The sequence below is a fragment of the Bos grunniens genome, chromosome 6, assembly GCF_055505025.1.
Source record: "Bos grunniens cultivar Pamir isolate PY7600 chromosome 6, Bosgru_T2T1.0, whole genome shotgun sequence".
NCBI classification, from domain to species: domain Eukaryota; kingdom Metazoa; phylum Chordata; class Mammalia; order Artiodactyla; family Bovidae; genus Bos; species Bos grunniens.
The window spans coordinates 40373505-40397252 of record NC_141170.1 but is presented as its reverse complement, the minus strand read 5'-3'; the positions used below and the strand labels follow the sequence as shown (position 1 = coordinate 40397252).

The window sequence follows — 23748 nt, the reverse complement described above, 5'->3', positions numbered from 1 at the left end:
GAGAGGCTTTCCTGGTGACTCAGATGGTAAAAAATCTGCCTGCAATGCAGGATTCCCAAGTTTGATCCTGGGGTTGAGAAGATCCCCTGTAGAACAGAATGGCAACCCATAGTTCTTAGAGTACTAAGTATCTTTGCCTGGAGAATTTTCATGGACAGAGAAGTCTGGTGGGCTACAGTCTATGGTACAGCAAAGAATCAAACAAGACTGAGCAATTTTCACTTTCACTTTTCTTCCACTTTCACTTTTATCATCTCAGAAGTTTATTATATACAGCAATTCTTTGCTTTGTAGGATATATTAATTGATGTGATTTTGAGATAATACTAGTATCTCTTCAATATTATTTTTAAATGAATTCACCTGGAATCAAGGGGAATAAATAACATATATTCATATATTCACATTTATTTAGAATTGATAAGCCCCACTTAATATGAAAACATTGGTAGACATCTCCAGAAATATTGGAACATAGTATGAAATTTTGTTAGATGTAAATAAAATGCCTACTTAATTTGCATGATCATAAAGTAGTTATTGGCTTTACTGATTTTTTTTGTTTGTTTTTTTCTGTAGCAGTCTGAGGAAAACTTCAATCCTAACTGTTCATTTTGGAGCTATTCCAAGCGCACAATGACAGGTTACTGGTCAACCCAAGGCTGTCGGCTCCTGACAACAAATAAGACACATACTACATGCTCTTGTAACCACCTAACCAATTTTGCAGTACTGATGGCACATGTGGAAGTTAAGGTAAGATATATAGCGTATGATAAAATTCCTTAGCATACAGTTAAGACACTAACTATAAAAGGTCTTACCTCTGCACCTATCTTAGTATTCTAGCTTTTGTAGTAATTTTATTCAAGAACTCTCTGATGTTCAACCCATACCATAGTAGATGATTCAAATAACTCTTTTTTTTCTAGTATCAATATAGTTCATAATATTGAAATCTGATATGAAATAAAATTTTGCTGATAAAACTTCCCCTGTTATTCCCTGCTTTTATTTTGTATGAATAAATGTCAGACCATATCCTCATGATCTGGACAAGATAGGACCTCAGCATTACAGGCCAGGGCAATGGGGTTAAGAAGCTAGAATCTGTTAGGCTGAAGACTAAGGAGCCATGCATGAGATCAAATACTCTCAAAATGAGTGTTGGGAAAATAGCCATTAAACACATTGTAATAATGGTTCTGCCCATTCAAAAGACACGATTATAAGGAAAAATTCAGGTAATGGATTGTTTCCAAAATCATAAACATGACTAACTTGGATGCATCAGTCTCTTTCTAGTTGATTGGTTGTCATGGAAGGCAGGATGAGTATTTAGATTTCTGATATAGCTAGGATATAAAAATACAAAGGGATTACTAACTTGGCTATAGAGATTGATAGATGGGTTATAACAAGAAATTATGACTGTGAATTCTCTTCTCATCTTCCTGATGTGAATAAAAATAGAGGAAGTATCATTGGTTTTCCAATGCATCTTAAAACATGAAAACCGTGGCAAAAATTTTATCTACCTGATATCATCAATCCAATAATTTTATCCAAAATTTTATTTTACGGAACAGCAGACAAATCTGCACATGATTTCAATAATGAAAAGTTTTTTTAAAATGCCATACATACTACCACAGTTTGGTATAAAACTATATTATATAAACTTTCATAATGGAAAGAGAAGAAAATCTAAAAGAGAAGAAAATTTATTTGGCTCTGTCGAAGTTAAAAATGATAAAGGTAGAAGAAAACAAAATCCAAGCCCACTCAGCACCTAATAAATTACCTTAGCTGTGTCAACACAGTCAAATTTGGTCTTTTAAGAAGAAAATCAAATGTTTCCATAGACAAGAGAAGCAGAGAAAACTCAAAAGTAGTTAATCAGCTGTGTAGGACTGAGCAGGACCCTGTGGGGCTCCCAGGCAAAAATGTCTTTCCATGTTCCCCATTTCTAATATGAAACAGGCTTCACTCAGCCTCCATGATCTTCCCTGAGTTCCAAAGGACAGATTCAAACAGTTGCTAATAAGAAAAGGGAGGAGATGAAGAGACAAGGAAGGAGCAGTCAAGAAATAATAGTGCAGCCTTGGGAAAGGGTTCTGTTTCCTCCTTAAGGCATATACATAGCAATGCCTTTGAATTCTGTACAGAACCAAAACCCCCACCAAATGGAAGTTGTTAACTTAATGAAGCCTCCTTCATTGCAGACAGAAGGTCAGAGAAGAACCTCAAAAACCACAGAAGCTCATCCAAAGACCACCTGATGCCAGATGACCTCTGGATTGAAGGAATGCAGGCCCCACATGCACCCTGATCCTCATCAGCAACCCTGCCTACAAACTCTAAATATAAGACTCCTCACAACAGCCCCTCAGGTGGGGATGCACAATTTTGAGGGCATTAACATGCAGTGGCCCCCTTTACTTGGTAAAGCAATGTTCTTTCCTAAATCACCCAAAATTCTGCATCTGAGATTCATTTTGGTACTGGTGCACAGAGGCAGGTTTTCAGTAATATTGTCACTTCATGTGTGTGCGTACTAAGTCACTTCAGTTGTGTCTGACTATTGTGACCCTATGGACTCCTCAGACCATGGGATTCTCCAGGCAAGAATGCTGGAGTGGGTTACCATGCCTTCCTCCAGGGGATCTTCCCAACCCAGGGATCGAACCCTTATTTCTCCTGCACTGGCAGGTGAGTTCTTTACCATTAGCACCGCCTGGGAAGACCTATTGTCACTTTAGTGCATCCCTTTCCTTCAAAAGTCAGTCTTAATGCTTCTCTCCCTTGATAAACTGTAAATTGGCTGAGACCAGTGACCTCCTTTCTCTTACTTCCCACAGTCTTTTGTGGGGATGGGTTATTCCAGAGCTTTTGGAAAGACAGAGTAACCATTTACTAAGAAGGAAAAAACTTATAGGAAAACACCAAAAGTGTTGTTCTGGAATTGTGACACTGATTAGAAGTCTAGATGGATATATCAAGTTAACTATTGAATCTAGGAGTTTGGAGTTAAGAAATGGAGATGAAACCTGGGGATCATGAGATGATGGTTATAGCATACCACCATATGAGATCAACTACAGAGAAATGGATAGTGCCTGGAGTACATTTAGGATTACACTCCTGGCCAGGGCAACACAAGAGGCTGTGGAGATGGGGAGGCACCAGCAAAGGAAGCTCAAAAGGACCAGTTGCTGAGGTAGGAAAGAGATAAGAGAGAATACTGTACCCAAGGCAAACTGTTCCAAGAATGTGGTTGATGCAAGTTTTACACAGTTTACCTTACTAAATTCATCCTACTTATCCTTCAGCGTAGGTCACTTTTTTGATAAGCCCTCTCTCTGATCAGTCCTGCCTTAGATGAACCCCTTCTGTGTCCTAAATCACAGTGTAGGTATCAATTATAAGGCTTATCACAATTATGACTGAAGCTTCATTTCTCTGCCCTTTCCTTCCCCTTAAAAATGTAAGCATCATGAATGACCTAAGTTCCACTGGAATGCTAGAATCTTCTGGTATCTCTGGCAGATTAGAAGAAGGGAGTTACATTTATTCAGAACCTATTGTGTAACACATCAAGATCTTTACTTAGGTGCTTGAAAAATATTCTTTAAAAGAAAGAAGGAAGTCTGAGGAGTCCATAGGGTCACAATAGTCAGACACAACTGAAGTGACTTAGTACGCACACACATGAAGTGACAATATTACTGAAAACCTGCCTCTGTGCACCAGTACCAAAATGAATCTCAGATGCAGAATTTTGGGTGATTTAGGAAAGAACATTGCTTTACCAAGTAAAGGGGGCCACTGCATGTTAATGCCCTCAAAATTGTGCATCCCCACCTGAGGGGCTGTTGTGAGGAGTCTTATATTTAGAGTTTGTAGGCAGGGTTGCTGATGAGGATCAGGGTGCATGTGGGGCCTGCATTCCTTCAATCCAGAGGTCATCTGGCATCAGGTGGTCTTTGGATGAGCTTCTGTGGTTTTTGAGGTTCTTCTCTGACCTTCTGTCTGCAATGAAGGAGGCTTCATTAAGTTAACAACTTCCATTTGGTGGGGGTTTTGGTTCTGTACAGAATTCAAAGGCATTGCTATGTATATGCCTTAAGGAGGAAACAGAACCCTTTCCCAAGGCTGCACTATTATTTCTTGACTGCTCCTTCCTTGTCTCTTCATCTCCTCCCTTTTCTTATTAGCAACTGTTTGAATCTGTCCTTTGGAACTCAGGGAAGATCATGGAGGCTGAGTGAAGCCTGTTTCATATTAGAAATGGGGAACATGGAAAGACATTTTTGCCTGGGAGCCCCACAGGGTCCTGCTCAGTCCTACACAGCTGATTAACTACTTTTGAGTTTTCTCTGCTTCTCTTGTCTATGGAAACATTTGATTTTCTTCTCTTTTAGATTTTCTTCTCTTTCCATTATGAAAGTTTATATAATATAGTTTTATACCAAACTGTGGTAGTATGTATGGCATTTTAAAAAAACTTTTCATTATTGAAATCATGTGCAGATTTGTCTGCTGTTCCGTAAAATGTTGAATACACTAAATTCAAATATCTGTCTCTTCTCCTACTAGTAATTCTCTTTGTGAACAATCTATTTGGGAGGAGTATTTTAGTTTGCAGGATCATAAGTTTCAAACTAATTGACTAACGTTTCTACTGTGGTTTTTGAGAACACAGTAACAAATGCTTTAGAAATCACCGATAGCTGTTTCCTCTACTCAAATGATAATTCTTTGGGAGAGAATTTAAAAAGTCCCCGTGATCATTCCTGTCAGTTCAACTTGATGTTGATTTTTATTATGTTTAAAAGGCTTCATTTTCCTTAGTTTGATGCTTGCATCTCTCTTTTGCCCTCTCTTTTCTTTTTAGCTTAGTATATCCTATTGCTTCTACCTCAACATTACCCCAGTCCAAGTATAGGTATTATTTTTCTGTTTAAAAACATTGTATTTTTTAATTTAATATTGATTTAAAACAATTTGAACAATTTCAAACAATTTTGAAATTTTTAACTTCATATCATGGTTTCTGTGTGTCAGGTATTTTATAACTAGATTTTCTAAGTTAGAAGGAAATACACTGTAGGGTTCTGCAGTGGGACATGAAGAAAAGTACTTGCTTTTTAAAAAGTCTAATTTTATTTTTAAAGTCCAAAAGAAAAGTTAAGAGTTTAAGAGAGGATTTTATTAGTGAAAAATAGAATGTTTAATGTTTGTTGATAAAGGTTGTACACTTTCATTCCCAGTTTTTTTATTCTCATTTTATATATTGTCATCTGTACTGTAATGGGTTTGAGGTGAAAGTAGAGATTAAAACTCATAACTGCTCTTGGGCTCCAAAATCCATGTGGATTGTGACTGCAGCCGTGAAAATAAAAGATGCTTCCTCCTTGGAAGAAGAGCTGTGACAAACCTAGACAGGGTATTAAAAATCAGAAACATCACTTTGCAGACAAAGGTCCATCTAGTCAAAGCTGTGATTTTCCCAGTAGTCATGTATGTATGTGAAAGTTAGACTATAAAGAAAGCTGAGCACTGAAGAATTGATGCTTTTGAACTGTGGTGTTGGAGAAGACTCTTGACAGTCCATTGGATAGCAAGATCAAACCAGTCATTCCTAAAGGAAATCAGTCCTGAATATTCACTGGGAGGACTGATGCTGAAGCTGAAGCTCCAGTACTTTGGCCATCTGACACGAAGAGCTGACTCATTGGAAAAGATCATGATGCTGGGAAAGACTGAGGACAAGAGGAGAAGGGGGTGGCAGAGGCTGAGATGGTTGGATGGCATCACTGACTCAATGGACATTAGTTTGAGCATACTCAGGGAGATAGTGAAGGACCGAGAAGCCTGGCATGCTGCAGTTCATGGGATCACAGAGTCAGACATGAGTTAGAGACTGAACAACAAGAGTATATAATACTTTAATTGATGTATTTATTCAGAGGGAAAATAAAAAAAAAAAAAACTAGGTAACTCACAAATTGAATACCCTCCAAATATGTAAAATTCCATGAAAACAAAATGGTTTTAAAAATGTAAAATTTTATTGTATAATCTTAAATATTAACTCTATCAAAATTTTTGACAACTTCTTAGAACCAAGAATTATTATTAGATTTTCTTATCAAACAATTTCATAGTAATATGTTTCCTTCATAGATTTATTAAAATATGAAATTATTTATTTGCTAGTATGCTGTTTTATTGGAGAAGGCAATGGCACCCCACTCCAGTACTCTTGCCTGGAAAATCCCATGGACGGAGGAACCTGGTAGGCTGCAGTCCATGGGGTCGCTAAGAGTCGGACACGACTGAGCGACTTCACTTTCACTTTTCACTTTCACGCATTGGAGAAGGAAATGGCAACCCACTCCAGTGTTCTTGCCTGGAGAATCCCAGGGACGGGGGAGCCTGGTGGGCTGCTGTCTTTGGGGTCGCACAGAGTCAGACACAACTGAAGCGACTTAGCAGCAGTAGCAGCAGCATGCTGTTTTATTGTCTGCCTCCTCTGCTAGACCCTAAGCTCAGTATTATGAACAGAAACCTGAAAGAAATGAGAATCAGTCTTACAGATCATCTGGGGAAAGACTCTTCTAGGCAGAAGGGACAAGAACAAAATCCTGAACTGGGGGTAATTCTGATGTGAACTGCAAGAACAGTGTAGTTGGAGTGGAAAAAAATTTTTTTCGTTACTTATTTTCTCCACTCTTTATAGAACTTTAATAGAAAAAGATGAAACAGTGGTAAACACCCACATACTCCTTATTTGGAATTACATTTAAATTTTTGACACATTTGACTTTAACTTTTTTCTGTATGTACATAGCATATATAATGTATTATTTGACCCCTTGAAAGTAAATTGCTGATTTTATAACATTTAATTCCTAAATCTTGCAGCAAATGTGTTTCAGGAAAAGTCTCTACCGTTAAAACACACAAGAAATTTAACTTTGACTCAGTATTATCATCTACTGTATAATTCATACACAGGTGTTCTAATTATCCTGATAAATTGCTTTATAGCCATTGTGTTTCCACTTAGGACCTAGTCAAACATCATGCGTTACCTTTAGTTGTGACATTTCTTTGGTTTTCTTTAGAAGTAACACCACCTATTTTTGTCTTTCATGAAAATGACATGTTGCAGAGTTCAGGTTATTTGTCCTATAGAATGTTTCACAATCTCAGTCTCTCTTATTGTTTCCTCATAGTTAGATCCAGGTTGCATTTTTTGGGCAAAATAATACCTTGTAGGAGATGCTGTATCCTTCCCATTGTGTAGCTCACACGGTGAAGAATCTGCCTGCAATGCTGGAGACCTGAGTTCAGTCTCTGGGTGGAGAAGATCCCTTGGAGAAGGGCATGGCAATTCACTCTAGGATTCTTGCCTGGAGAACCCCATGGACAGAGGAGCTTGGTGGGCTACAGTCTATGGGACTGCAGAGTCAGGCACAACTGAGCGACTAACACTTTCACTCCCACTGGAAAAGGAAGCCACTTATAGGAGTCACTAAGTTTGATCACCTTGTTAAAGTTACATTGTATGGGAACATTTAAGTTTTTAATTAAGAGAAACGTGGATGAAAAGTTAGTTTTATCCATCTCAATTTATTTCATTGTAATCACTTTATCCCACCCTTCATTTGTTCCTCAAATATTTAAGTACTGTTTTTGGGACGGACAAAATTTGTGATCTAGTTTGTAATACAGATAAGTAATCAGCAAAATTAGTGTCTTATGAGAAATGTCTTATTGTTGTGTTAGAGAATGCTGTAGAAACACATGGTGGGCATGCTATTATTCTGTCAAGTCTGACTTTTTGCGACCCCATGAAAAATAGTTGGCCACCTCCCTCTGTCTATGGAATTTTCCTGTGAAGAATACCACAGTGATTTGCCATTTCCTCCTCCAGGTAGAAACACATAGGGGAAAGCCTTAATTTGACCTTAAGAGATCGTAGAAGATGCTCTAGATGAAATGCCATAACTTTAAGCAAAATGAGTGATGGGGTTGAGGTAGCATGAAATAGGATTCAATTTTTTATGGTGTGTATTTTCAGTAAATTTTATATTATTTTAGAGAGTATTAGTTGCATTCTTCCTCTTATTTGTTTTATTTCTAAGACGTAGCATTTTTAAGCAAAAAAAACAAAAACAAAAAACCCTGCAATCTTCTAACACATCCTAAATCCTTACCCTTAAATTTCTCAGGTTCTTGGTTGTCTTCAGTATATAAACATGGCTAAAAATAGCAGCTGGAGCTGCATCTGCAATTCTAGTGAGAAATACTTTATAAGAAAAATAAGTAATCAAGTTTAAGGGATTGCAAAAAGTAGAGATTTGATAAGGACTTCAAGCCTCAGAGAGGCCAGTGATAGTAGGAACTAATATAATTTCTTTAATGTCTACTTACATTGTCTTATTTGATCCATAGCACCATAATAGGTATTGTCATCATAATTTATTTCCTTGTTTTATAATCTGAAGGGAAGTTAGGATAAGAAAATTTAGGAAACTTAGTATCCTGATTCCAGCTAATTGCCTCTTCTTCTACAGCACATTATCTGAACTCACTGTACCCATTATTAATCAGGTAAATGAGGGTAATAAAATTATTTTCTAACATTGTCTCAGGGTTAAATTAGTGATTGAACAGCAAAATCTATTAAAATCATGTTGAGAATTATAAAGATTTCTGAAAATATAAATTTTTAATTCACTATATACTCAAGTGCCCTCACAGTGCTTTGCATCACTGTTCAAAGTGACAGATTATTTTTTTTTACAATGAAATTGTCAAGTTATAAATAGATTTACAGCAAGATATCATCATAACTGCCCAAAACTTCCCAATGCTTCAAAATGGTTGTGTGGACATTGTGAATTCCTATAATGTCAGCACCACCAAATTCAATTTAACTACAATCATAAGTTAGTACTAAGTATACATAATCCTTTCATTGATTGGATTTTTTCTTCATGTGTGAGATGATTTTTAAGATAGACCAAATGATGAAAAGACACTTACTCCTTGGAAGAAAAGTTATGACCAGCCTAGACGGCATATTAAAAAGCAGAGACATAACTTTGCCAACAAAGGTCTGTCTAGATAAAGCTATGGTATTTCCAGTAGTCATGTATGGATGTGACAGTTGGACTATAATGAAAGCTGAGCACCGAAGAATTGATGCTCTTGAACTGTGGTGTTGGAGAAGAATTTTGAGAGTCGTTTGGACAGCAAGTAGATCCAACTAGTCCATCCTAAAGGAAGTCAGTCCTGAGTATTCATTGGAAGGACTGATACTGAAGCTAAAACTCCAATATTTTGGCCTCCTGATGTGAAGAACTAACTCACTGGGAAAGATTGAAGGTGGGAGGAGAAATATCACTATTTCCTTCTTTTTTATGTTTGAATAATTTTCCATTGTGTATACTATATCTTCTTTATTCATTCTTCTGTCAGTAGACTTTTATGTTGCTTCCGTGTCTTCACTTCAGTACAGTCGCTCAGTCGTGTCCAACTCTTTGTGACCCCATAGACTGCAGCACCCAGGCTTCCCTGTCTACCACCAACTCCCAGAACTTGCTCGAACTTGCTCATGTCCATCAAGTCAATGACACCATCCAACCATCTCATCCTATGTCGTGCCCTTCTCCTTCTGCCTTCAATCTTTCCCAGCATCAGGGTCTTTTCCAGTGAGTCAGCTTTTCACGTCAGGTGGCCAAAATATTGGAGCTTCTGCTTCAGCATCAGTCCTTCCAATGAATATTCAGGACTGATTTCCTTTAGGATTGATTGGTTGGATCTCTTTGCAGTCCGAAGGACTCTCCAGAGTCTTCTCCAACACCATTGTTCAAATGCATCAATTCTTCAATACTGAGCTTTCTTTATGGTCAGCTCTCACATCTGTACATGACTACTAGAAAAACCATAGCTTTGACTAGACAGAATTTGTCTGCAAAGTAATGCCTCTGCTTTTTAATATGCTGTCTAGGTTTGTCATAGCTTTTCTTCCAAGGAGCAAGTGTCTTTTAATTGCATGGCTGTAGTCACCATCTGCAGTGATTTTGGAACCCAAGAAAATAAACTCTGTTACTGTTTCAATTGTTTCCCCATCTATTTGCCATGAAATGATGCGACTGGATACCATGATCTTCTTTTGTTGAATGTTGAGTTTTAAGCCAGCCTTTTCATTCTCCTCTGTCACTTTCATCAAGAGGCCCTTTAGTTATTCTTAGCTTTCTGCCATAAGGGTGGTGGCATCTGCATACCTGAGGTTATTGGTATTTCTCCCAGAAATCTTGATTCCAGCTTGTGCTTCATCCAGACGGGCATTTCCCATGAAGTATTCTTGCATATAACTTAAATAGACAGAATGACAATATACAACCTTTACATACTCCTTTCCCTATTTGGAACCAGTCCATTGTTCCACTCTGGGTCTAACTGTTGCTTCTTGACCTGCATACAGGTTTCACAGGAGGCAGGTAAGGTGGTCTGGTATTCCCATCTCTTGAAGAATTTTCTACAGTTTATTGTGATCTAACAGTTGAAGGCTTTGGCATAGTCAATAAAGCAAAAGTAGATGTTTTTCTGGAAATCTCGTGCTTTTTCTATTATCAAATTGATGTTGGCAATTTGATTTCTGGTTCCTCTGCCTTTTCTAACACCAGCTTGAACATCTGGAAGTTCTTGGTTCACATACTGTTGAAACCTTGCTTGGAGAATTTTGAGCATTTCTTTGCTAGCATGTGAGATGAATGCAATTGTGTGGTTGTTTGAACATTCTTTGGTATTGCTTTTCTTTGGGATTGGAATGAAAACTGACCTTTTCCAATCCTGTGGCCACTGCTGAGTTTTCCAAATTTGCTGACACATTGAGTGCAGCACTCTAACAGCATCATATTTTAGGATTTGAAATAGCTCAGCCTGAATTCCATCACCTCCACTAGCTTTGTTTGTTGTGATGCTTCCTAAGGCTACTTGACTTCGGAATCCAGGATGTCTGGCTCCAGGTGAGTGATCACACCTGGGTCCTTAAGATCTTTTTTGTACAGTTCTTCTGTGTATTCTTGCCTCCTCTTCTTAATATCTTTTGCTTCTCTTAGGTCCATACCATTTCTGTCCTTTTTTATGCCCATCTTTGCATTAAAAGTTTCCTTGGTATCTTTAATTTTCTTTAAGAGGTCTCTAGTCTTCCTGATTTTATTATTTTCCTCTATTTCTTTACATTGATCACTGAGGAAGGCTTTCTTATCTCTCCTTGCTATTCTCTGGAACTCTGCATTCAGATGGGTATATCTTTCCTTTTTACTTTGCCTTTGGCTTCTCTTCTTTTCTCAGTTATTTGTAAAGCTTCCTCAGACCTCCATTTTGACTTTTTGCATTTCTATTTTTGAGGGGGACGTTCTTGATTGACACCTCCTGTACAATGTCACAAATCTCCATCCATACTTCTTCAGGCACTGTATCAGATTAATCCCTTGAATTTGTCACATCCACTGTATAATCATAAAGGATTTGTTTTAGGTAATACCTGAATCGTCTAGTGATTTTATCTACTTTCTTCAATTTAAGTATGAATTTGGCAATAAGAAGTTCATGACCACATCAGCTCCTGGTCCTGTTTTTGCTGACTGAATAGCTTCTCCATCTTCGGCTGCAGAATATAATCAATCTGATTTCAGAATTGAGCATCTGGTGACATCCATGTGTAGAGTTGTCTCTTGTGTTGTTGGAAGAGGGTGTTTGCTATGACCAGTGTGTTCTCTTGGCAAAACTCTTTTAGCCTTTGCGCTGCTTCATTTTGTACTCCAAGGCCAAATTTGCCTATTGCTGCAGGTTTCTCTTGACTTCCTTCTTGTGCATTCCAGTCCTCTCTGATGAAAAGAACATGTTTTTATTTGGCGTTAATTCTAGAAGGTCTTGTATGTCTTCATAGAACCATTCAAGTTCAACTTCTTCGGAATAGTGGTTGGGGCATAGACTTGGATTACTATGATATTGAATGATTTGCCTTGGAAACAAACAGAGATCATTCTGTCGTTTTTGAGATTGCACCCAAGTACTGCGTTTTTGGACTCTTTTGTTGACTATGAGGGCTACTCCATTTCTTCTAAGGGATTCTTGACCTCAGTAGTAGATACAAAGGTCATGTGAATTAATTTCACCCATTCTGGTCCATTTTAATTCACTGATTCCTAAAATGTTGATGTCAACTCTTGCCATCTCCTGTTTGATCACTTCCAATTTACCTTGATTCATGGATCTAACATTCCGGGTTCTTATGTAATATTGTTCTTTATTGCCTTGGACTTTATTTCCATGACCAGTCATATCCATAGCTGGGCACTGTTTTCACTTTGGTTCCATCTCTTCTTTCTTTCTCAAGTTATTTCTCCATTCTTCTCCAGTAACATATTGGGCACCTACCAACCTGGGGAGTTCATCTTTCAGTGTCCTATCTTTTTGCCTTTTCATACTGTCCATGGGGTTCCCAAGGCAAGAATATTGAAGTGATTTGCCATTCTCTTCTCCAGTGGACCACGTTTTATCAGAACTCTCCACCATGATCCATCCATCTTGGGTGGCCCCACATGGCAAGGCTCCTAGTTTCATTGGGCTAGACAAGATTGTGGTCCTTGTGATCAGTTTGGTTAGTTTTCTGTGAATGTACTTTCATTCTGTCTGCCCTCTGATAAATAAGGATAAGAGGCTATGGTAGCTTCCTGATGAGAGAGACTGACTGTGGGGGAAACTGGGTCTTGTTCTGATGGGTGGGGCCATGCTCAGTAAATCTTTAATCCAATTTTCTGTTGATGGACAGGACTATGTTCCCTCCTAGTTTTTTGTCCTGAACCCAAACTATGTTAAGGGTAATGAAGGTAATGGTGATCTCTTTCAAAACAACTTGTGCATGCACCTTTTTATTCAGTGCCCCGACCCTATAGCAGGCCACTGTGGACCCTTGCCCCCACCGGAGACTCCTGGACACTCACAAGTTAGTCTGGCTCAGTCTATCGTGGGGACACTGCTCCTTTCTACTGGTGTCCAGGGCACACAAGGTTTGTTTGTGTCCTCCAAGAGTCTGTTTCCCCAGGCCTGTGGAAGTTTTGTGACCAAATCCCACTGGCTTCCTAAGTCAAATTCCCAGGGGATTCTCAGTCCCTTTGCCAGATCTTCAGGTTGGAAAATTTGTTGTAGATCCTAGAACTTTCTTAACAGTGTAAGAATTTCTTTGGTATAACTGTTCTGCAATTGTGTTATTACTACCTAAAAGTTATAGTTACTACTTAAAAGTTACAGTTAGTATTTAGTACTAATTAGTAGTAGTGCTAATATTGTGAAAACCTATAATTATATTTTTAAATGTTTCTTTCTGTCCTCTGATACAGCAAAAATATTTACTGTATATTTAAATTTTTAGGCTATATTATTACACATTTTATAAATGTGAGAATTAAATAAGTTAGTACAACAAAATAATTAAACAGATATGATATATGTTTAATAAAAATAACTATGACATGTTTTTTTCTATGTGTAGTCTTTATCCTTTTTTTGGTAGTGTTAAAACTGAATATACTGTATAGTAAAATTCACTCTAACCTGTAGTTTTCATCTTATGAAACCAGATTACATTAATTCTTAATGTCAATACAATATGATGGCATCAAAATAAATATCTTCTCAACAAAACTTTTCAGCAAAGAATATTTAGGACTTTACTTAATCACTTGCTTAGTAGGTTTTTAGACTTGTGGGTATTAGTTCCCAGCTCTCCAAAAATTCCCATTCACTTTATATGTACAGGCTTTTTTTGGTAAACCAGCTGTTTTTTAATTTATTCCTTTGCATCTCTGAATTTACCATATAGTCTGTCCATGTCCAAAATATTCATGATTTAGAACCATTTTCAAGCACATCGAATGTCAGCATAAGATAAAACACTATTAGAGATAATGGCTTTAAAGTACTTAAATAGTTGTGAAATTATGAAATAAAGATTGGAATCCAATAAAGTTTTAGTTTTAATATAGAAATCATAAAGTCCTATTTAACATAACTGCTCTTTTCTGGTGAGATATTTTTTGTAAATAAGCTTAAATCCCAAAAATAAGCAATGTTTTTCTCTGTAATTTTTTTTTTTTCCTAACCTACACAGAAGTTCACACAACTCAGGTAGAATAAGATAGAGTATCTTTTATCAGATTCCCTATAGCCGCTTCAGAGCTCATCAAACAGTTTTGGAAAAACATATAAATGTGTCATATTATAATATTTTTCTCCATTGTCATCTGTCATATATATAAAATTTAGAGAAAGACATTTTCCTTGCTTTCCATACTTTGAAAATAGGATTTTATGAAAGTCAGTATTATAGCATCTTGTCTATGGCCAGCCCCAGTAATAGTCATCCTGAAGGCACATGTCTCAAGGAGACTGTCTCCTTCCATTTTCAGAAAGTGAAAAGGCTCATTAAGTACTTCTACACACTTTGAGGAAACTGAAAAGTGACCAAATAATTTCATTATGAATCCTCATTATCACAAATAAGCAAATCACATCCCTTTTTAGAAGCCTTTTCTACAAGGTGTACAGGACATTAAGTGGGTAAGAGCTGTTCATTTTCTTTTGTAAAGAGTTTATAGGCTGAATTACATTTTCCAAAATTTACATTTGCAATGTCTATCAAATATGCAGATTGATAAGCAAAGTCTGTTTTATGTCTGGACAAGATATTAACAGTCTTTTGTGTCTTCTGAAGTTTAATCAAAATCTTTATGGAAATCAAGAAGACAATTGAAACTTCATTTTTCAAATTGAAATATATAAGACATAGGGGAAACATTATTTTGTTTCTGAGATTAAACACATCATTTTTTTGTCATTAGTAAGATCTGACAGAATCAGCTCTACACTGCTGCTGCTGCTGCTAAGTCACTTCAGTCGTGTCCGACTCTCTGCGACCCCATAGATGGCAGCCCACCAGGCTCCCCTGTCCCTGGGATTCTCCAGGCAAGAACACTGGAGTGGGTTGCCATTTCCTTCTCCAATACATGAAAGTGAAAAGTGAAAGTGAAGTCGCTCAGTCGTATCCGACTCTTAGTGACCCCATGGACCTCAGTCTGCCACTATAAGGAAGCAAAACGTTGATTATCAAAATTTCCCCTTTTGTCTACCCATAGGACATTTCATTTGCAACCTCTGAATCTGGAAAAGTACATCAGGAAAAATGCACCTTTACAGGTGTACAGACAAATCAAGGGAACAAAGCATTAATGCATGTTTACTTTTTTGGAATACTCAAGCTTATCCCATCGTTCACGTCTTTCAAACTGAACCTATCTCTGATCTCTGGAATAGTATCATTGTCTTGGAGAACATTTTCCCAGGGTTCCAAATTTTATTGCTAAAACTAGGACATTCCTGAGCAAACCTGGATAGGTAGTCACTCTGCCATTGATGCTGTATCTGCCACATTACTAGTTGAATAATCTTGGGTAAATTACTTCTCTGTGCGCCAGTTTCTTCATCTGTAAATTGGAAGTAATAATAGTATAATGTCATATTGTTTTATAGGACTAAGTGACTACCCTAATAAAATAAATTAGCACTTGTAGAAGAATCTGGTATTTTGAAAGTTGTGTGTCAGCTATCATCATCATTATTGTTATCACCATCATCATCATCACTGTCAGAAATGTTAAAGATGAAATTTTCTCTCTACCTCACTTCATTTCTTACCCTCACCCCAGTTCTCTAAAATCTTTTTCTTATTTACTGCTTGATTACATCATTTACTTAAAAATATTCTAATTGGCCAGCAACTATTTTTTTTTTTAATCAACTGTACTTTTTAAAAACCTATATCCCCATGTAATTCTCAGCTACTGTATGATACTTAGCTTCCACATTTCCTACTATTTTTTTTTTTTTTCTGTTTCCTTCATTAATGTAGTGGTGAATCTGGCTCACCAAATGTGATGAAATTTAAAAAATAATAATTCAAATCAAGTAAATCTTACATAACTTAGGCATACAATGCTGTGCTTCTAAAACCAAAGAGATATTCTGAGTAAGTTCTGTTGAACTCTGAAGACAGTGGATATGTATGTTTTTGTATGCTCTTACTTGCCAGTGTTTCTCTCAGCAATTAAAGTCTGAAAATATTTGATTGATTTTTTTTCAATTTGATATAAATTTGGAAATTACTGCTGAGTTATTTTGGTTAATTTACTGTAAAAATCATAAGAGGTGCAGCCTAATCATTCTTTTTATTGTTACTCAACTTTGACCTTCACCCTATTCCACAAAGAAAATCCTTATTTCCTCAAACCATTGAGCCCTTTATTTTGCCAAGTATTTGTAGGGTGACCTTTGTGTTTGATGATCTGTTAGAGCAATGCAAGAAACTATTTCACAGAGTTCTTACCACATTTATCAGAAAATAGGACTTTCATAACAACACTGGCTTCAGTAAAATTCTTGAGTCAGAACAATGCCTTATGCTGATGTGATACATTAATAACAAATCTAGTGCTCCTACATTGGCAAAGAATAAAAAAATGAAACTCATTTTAGCTATAATGCAAGTACTTCAGAACAAGATATGTTTGAGAGGCAATTTAAAAACCATTTTATTATACCTTAGTAAATCTGACTCAACATTAAAATAATACATTTTAATACAGAAAGTAAAACAGATTCTTGAAAATTACTGGCCAACAATTAATAATTATTATAGGGTAATTGTTTAAGTAGTGTCTGGAAAATTCAGCTTTCTAAAAATATATAAAAGAGAAAACATCCAGAAGGGTTCAGAATTAATTCATACAGTTTGTGTCCCATCTGGAAACACTCATGAAGTTAAAATGAAAAGCATTTCAAAATCTATTTCTCCATCTTGTTTGCTGACTTACTTTTTGGAAAATAAAGTTGGAAATATCAAAATTTACATAAGGGTCTTAGTTGACTCAGATTGAGTTATTTTTATATCATGAGGCAAAAACCACATTTCCCTATTCCATGAATTTGGGCTTTGTTTCATTAAGTATACCTATTGGTTTATTTAAGAGTTTTATATTGACAGAGTGAGTTTCATAAAACATCATTGTTTAAGCCATCTTTTTCCTTTGTTGAAGTACTTATTCCTTTTGTGGTATTTGAATTACTCAGTAACCCAACAGTGATAACACAAAGCAGATTCATAGAGATGAAGATAAAAGGGAAATCAGAAACTTTCTGAAATATCTGCATTTCATATGTGAATATAAACTTCATAAAAAGCTGGAAAAACAAATGTTATTTTCATAAAAATTTCTTTCTAAAATGGAAGAGTCAGTGAATTTCCTGGAAGTGTATTCTGATGAATCATTCTGCTTGTAAGATTTTCTCTCATAGTTCTCCATCATCTTTAAGATGTTAATTGTCCTGAAGTTTTTTCATTCTTTTTATTTTTTGTGAATTTTCCAAATGTTTATAGTAACGAACAGTTTATGGTACAACTCTGGAAAAATAGGTATAGAGGTGAAATTAAGTACTTTTGGGCTTTGTTATTTAAACTTCATAAACACAACTGTATAGTAATGAAGGGCTTCCCAAGTGGTCCTAGTGGTAAAGAACCCTTCTGCCAATGCAGGAGACTTAAGAGATGAAGGTTCAATCCCTGACCTGGGAAGATCCCTTGGAGAAGGGTATGGCAAATGACTCCAGTATTCGTGCCTAGAGAATCCCATGGACTAAGGAGCCTGGCAGGCTATAGTCCATAGGGTCACAAAGAGTTGGACACGACTGAGGCAACTTAGCACACACATATAGCAATAAAGGTTGAATTCAGATTCTAAAGTTAAAATCTGTCTCTTCATATGCTATGGATATATTTTGCTCTTAATTTATAATAACCCAAATATTATTAATGATATAAAGTAAACTTACAATGTTATAAGAAGAAATTAGGTAATTAATTAGTCAGTTGCAATAATGTTTGATATCTTTAGGCAAAATAACATTAACATTTGTTCTTGTTACAGTTATTATTTTTCTGTTCTACCCTGTGTTATTCATATAGACTTTTGACTTTTAAATGAAGTTTGCTGTCAAGCATGAAAAAATTTAAGATTATTTTTAGATTGCTGCTGTTGCTGCTAAGTCGCTTCAGTCATGTCTGACTCAGTGCGACCCCATAGACAGCAGCTCACCAGGCTCCCTCGTCCCTGGGATTCTCCAGGCAAGAACACTGGAGTGGGTTGCCATCTCCTTCTCCAATGCATGAAAGTGAAAAGTGAAAGTGAAGTCGCTCAGTTGTGTCCGACTCTTAGGGACCCCATGGACTGCAGCCTACCAGGCTCCTCCGTCCATGGGATTTTCCAGGCAAGAGGGATGCCATTACCTTCTCCATTTTTAGATTAACCAAGAACAAAGAAACCAAGAACAAAGAAACCAAGAACAAAGAAACAAAGATTGACTTCCTTACTTTAACATATATTATCTTACTTACCACACAATAACCTGAATCCTCTGTTATTTTATCTCTATGTGTATGAGGTTTTGATACTGTAAAGGGTAGGTGGTTGTTCAAGATAACAATTGCAAAATTAGAGTGACAAGGTTAAATCCACATCTTTTAACTCTCAGATTTACTCTGTGGTCCTCTTATTTCCATGCAGAGTTTTGCCTTTCTTGTCATAATTGACCCCTTGATATATCCACATATTTTAAGATACTGTGGTTTAACAGCCTCCTCATTCTCCAGCTCTATTTTTTTTTTAATATCTTGCTCAAGATTTTAGAGCAGATGATTTATGAACCAAAATGGAAGTTCCCTGCTGGTCCAATGGTTAAGACTGTGCTTCTACTGCAGGGGCAGGGATTCAATCCTTGGTCAGGGAAGTAAGATCCCACATTCCTGCATGTCACGTGCCATGCGATGTGGCCAAAAAAAGTCCCAAAGATTGGGCAGCATGATACAACTTTTAGTTTATAATATAAGGCCATTTCAGAAGAGAGGGATAATTAGAATTTAATTTATTCAGTTCATATATTAATTGTGCATCTACTCTAGGATGCAACTTTATAGGACCTGGGGATACACTGGGGATCAGAAGATAAAACAACTTATTCTCTTGGAGTGCAATTTCTAGTAGAGGCCACAGATGATAAACAAATACTAATAAAATATCTAATATAGGTAAATGTTAAGGGGAAAAATAATGCAGGAAAAGTAATAGAGTCAGTTGGTTAAATGAATTTTGCAGTTTTTGATGGGATGATTCAAACGAAGCTCTGTGAGAAGGTGACATTTGAATGAAGTAGTGAATGAAGGTAGTGGATTAAGTCACACAGCTATCTTTTGGAAGAGCATTCCCGACCAAGAGAACATCAAGTACAAAGTTTGTGAAGTTGGAATGTGCTTGACATATTCATGGGCCAGAGGAGGCCAACTGGGGTTGAGTAAACTGAACGAAGGGGAGAATAGAAAATGTTTCCACAGAAGTGCAGACTTCTGGGACCTTGTAGATCTTTGTAAAGACTTTGGTTTTTACTTTTATTGAAATGGGAGACGTTGGATGCTTCCATCAATGAGTCTTATTATCTGACTCGCTGATGGAAGCATCCAATGTCTCTATCTTGTTGAATAGAGAGGAAAGGGCAATACATGAGGGTCAAAGTAGGGAATTCATTTAGGAGGCTGTTAAAAAAAAATCAGGTGGTTCTAACCAGTGTGGTACAATTGAGATGACTGGCAGCTGTCAGATAGAAGACAGGATCTATGAGATTTCTTGATGGATTAAGAGTAATTTTTGCGTGTGTGTGTAAAAGGAATCAATACGATTCTTAAGTTGGCCAGAAAACTTCAAAGAATGAAGTGTTGCTATTTACTGAAATTAGTAAAACAGAGGGAAATGTAGATTTGGGAGTGAGAGTGGAGGGAGAAACAGGATAAGGGACTCAGTTTTGAACATAATGTTTGATACTGATCCTTTTTAAATTCCAATGGAGAGTAAATGGAAGCTAAAGCTATACTGATGTAAGAGGGTCCAGCTCCTAGGACATTTGGTCTAAATGGTGCAGGGTTATAACCATTCAAAAACAAATATTAAGCATTTTTTATGTGGCATATCAAGTACTGAGTGCTAGAATATAATAATAAGATATAAGCTTAAAAAGATCTCAAGTCACATAATGATATGTAGTTCATGTCAAAGGTGATTTGAGTCATATAGTGTTCACAAACATGAAACCTTGGAAATAAGAATACTTGATCTGTTATAGCATTGTTAAAGCTATACTAGGAGTTTTAGTCAATTGACCATCCTCTTGAAGAAGGGTTGGTTTTTATCATGGTTTGGTCTCCTGAAATTTCTGTTATGACAGATATAAAGAACGCTAAACTTATAGATCTTGTTCACATTTAATGCCTGTCATTCTTTCTCTTTCATCTTACTGATAAAATTCAAGTGGTGAGTTGCATTCGATCATAGTATGGTATATATAAGGTTGTTGATGTTTATGTTTTCTGAGCTAGACAGTATTACCTGAAAGATGATTATTAATTAATTGCTAGACTTTTTTGTTCCTCATTTGAGTGTTTTGTACTTTTTGTACTGTTGTTTTGACATTTGGTATTCTTCTCTTAACAACTCTGCATGAGGTTTTTGAAAGACCTGTGAAGGCACTGAGTATAGTATATATACGTTTCTAATAATGCAACTACCCAGGAAAGGCAGAAGTTATTTGGTTTCCTTTTTTCTTTTTTTTTAGTTTTATAGGTCTTTAGGATACCTTTGAGAATGTATTATATCTGCCATTATGGAAGACTGCTGTGCTGAACGTTGGTGCTTGATATTCAATTACAGCATCTTTCCTTTAAGTCAAAGAAGAGAGCAAATAGCCCTCTGTTCAAGGAACCAGTAGCACTAACCACTCTCCAACAGTAACAGTAATTTAAGCTGTCAGAGACCAACACTAGTCTGTGTCCCCTGGAGAAAAAAGCAGTTAAAGCAAAATTTCATGTGGTTTTTCTTTCATGATTTGAGCTCCTTCTGAGAAATACATCTAGAGTTATGCAGGAATATATCAAAACTGTTTCATTGACAGTGTCCTAGCAGAGTTCTTTATCAGATAACAACTGTGAAGTTGTATCTGGCGGTATGTGAAGTGCTGTGATGCAGGTTGCAGCATGGTGGCTCACTTGTAAGGAGAATTTCCACATTCAGAATAATCTTTATATGAAGTTTCCATAAAACATAAAAGGACAAAGTCTGGATAAAATAAAAAATTAAAAAAAACTGTATGTATGTGTGTGTATATATATATATATATATATATATATATATTTCTAAGGTGAGCTAACAATGTGGAAGACAATGAAATGTAAATAGTAACTCCATCCTAAAACAAAAATCAATGTGTATGATCTCTACAGTTGAAAATATGTCAATTAGAAACACGTCTCTTTGTTTTCTACTAAAAAATTTGCTATGCACATGTTATTCTTTTTTCTCTTCTTTTTTTTAAAATTTTATTTTATTTTTAAACTTTACATAATTGTATTAGTTTTGCCAAATATCAAAATGAATCCATCACAGGTATACATGTGCTCCCCATCCTGAACCCTCCTCCCTCCTCCCTTTATGCATAGATCCATAAAAATCAATGTAATTGAATTGTATCTTTTAAAATTTTACATAAATGGAATCATACTGTATAGGTACTTTTTCTACTTGCATTTTTTTAAGTCTAATATTAGATTTTTGAGAAGTATTCATGTTTGGGAGTGTACCTCTAGAACACTAATTTTCTATTCCTCTTTTGAATATCATTTCCTAAGTATCAACCAATATTTATTTATTCCCCTTTTGATGGAAGTTGGGTCTTTATGACTTTTCAAGAAACCTAGAAAGAAAAAAGGAATTGACAGATAATTTCTCAAGTCTGCTCCAACATGTTGGCACATAAATGTGTTGGGTTACTGTAAATTCTAAAGCTTCACAGAATGGTTTTGGATGGGGGCAAACTATCATAGAGTAGAAATAGAGTTTTGAATCTTAGAACAAAGACACAAATGAGATTGTGGAAAAACCTAGAAACATATCAGGTATGGAACTCACAGGTCTATAAAAGAGCCACCAAATGCAGTTTCAGTGTGGAAGGTCTCATGAGCATATTTCTTTTTTCATAATTCTATTATCTGTTTTGGGCTTCTTATATAGTATAGTGATTTTGAATGCTTATTTTCCATCTGTATGTAACAGGTTCTATTCATGTAAAACCTTACAGGGATCACAATTCTTGATCTCTTTAAGCCCTTCAGTATGAATATAAATCCAAGGACTATCCTTTTTCTTTTAGATCTTCTACTAAATAAATGGTACACATATGTGACTGTCCTTCAGAATTAACTGGGCATCTTTATAAAATCACATACTTTTATAAACTCAACCTTGGAAATTCTGATAAAGGATTTATAGAACAGATAAATTATAATTTGTATTTAAAAAACAACAATAATTCAGAGAACATTTCAATTAAGATACCACTTCCCTAAATGTATAACAATTTTTAAAGAAAATATTCCCTAGCAAGAGTTGTTTAAAAAAAAAGTTGTAAAAAAGCAACATGGTGTAGAAAAATGAAAAGCTTTGCCTTGAAATCTTTGGCTGGAACTAAGTTGTTTTGCTTCAACTATTTATATGCTGAAAATGAACATATCTAGGAAATGTGTGAACACTACTGACAAACTGATTCACACCTCAGAGTAAAGATAAAATGCCTTACCTGTGGACTAGGAAAAAATAAATAAGTCTTCTTACTCATTGTTTGTGTGGAGGATTTTTGGTACATTTTTAAAGTCATGTTTCATGAATCCAGGCCCTTATAAAGCTTTGTAATTGTTATGTATGACTGGAACTTACGTATTTTCCGTCATGTTTCCAGCATAGTGATGCTGTCCATGACCTCCTTCTGGATGTGATCACCTGGGTTGGAATTTTGCTGTCCCTTGTGTGCCTCCTGATTTGCATCTTCACATTTTGCTTTTTCCGTGGGCTCCAGAGTGACCGTAACACCATCCATAAGAACCTCTGCATCAGCCTTTTTGTAGCAGAACTGCTCTTCTTGATTGGGATCAACAGAACAGATCAACCAGTAAGCAACTTATGTTGTTATTAGAAAACAATTTCTCCGCTTGTAGCTTTCCAGTTCTCAAAAGATTCTTGTTTGAAATGTCCTCTCTTCCAGTTGTCTTAGTTATGAATTTTCATATCTTATTCAGTTTTCCCTTTTTCACGTCAATTGTCATAAAGAAGTAGTGAATATATGGATGTATGAATGTACATTTCTTGCGAAATTCTGTTCATAAATTTGCCTTTCTAAAGAACCATGTTTCTTTATTAGTCTTTATTTTTTAATCACAGAGCTGAATATTGAGGAGAGTTAAGTCATTTAAGGAATGGAGGAGTATCTTTTCTAACACGTATTTGTTGTTCTTTCATAACAAACTTTTTAAAGACAATGGAAATTATGTTGAAAATTGCATGTCTAACATGACTTTTTTAAAATATAAATTTATTTATTTCAATTGGAGGCTAATTACTTTACAATATTGTATTGATTTTGTCATACATCAACATGAATCTGCCATGGATGTACACATGTTCCCCATCCTGAACTCCCCTCCCACCTCCCTCCCCATACCATCCCTCTGGGTCATCC

At 36.1% G+C, this 23748-nt stretch overlaps 1 protein-coding gene across 11 annotated transcripts in view; it reads left to right on the top strand.

Annotated features, from left to right (window-relative positions):
• Positions 1-23748, top strand: part of ADGRL3 (adhesion G protein-coupled receptor L3) — a 949445-nt gene that overhangs the window by 811923 nt on the left and 113774 nt on the right. For all 11 annotated transcript variants that reach the window (XM_086407653.1, XM_086407652.1, XM_086407651.1 and 8 more), the window contains 2 exons: positions 580-756; positions 22972-23181. In XM_086407653.1, coding sequence (XP_086263779.1) covers positions 580-756; positions 22972-23181 — 387 coding nt within the window. The remainder of the gene's footprint in view (positions 1-579; positions 757-22971; positions 23182-23748) is intronic.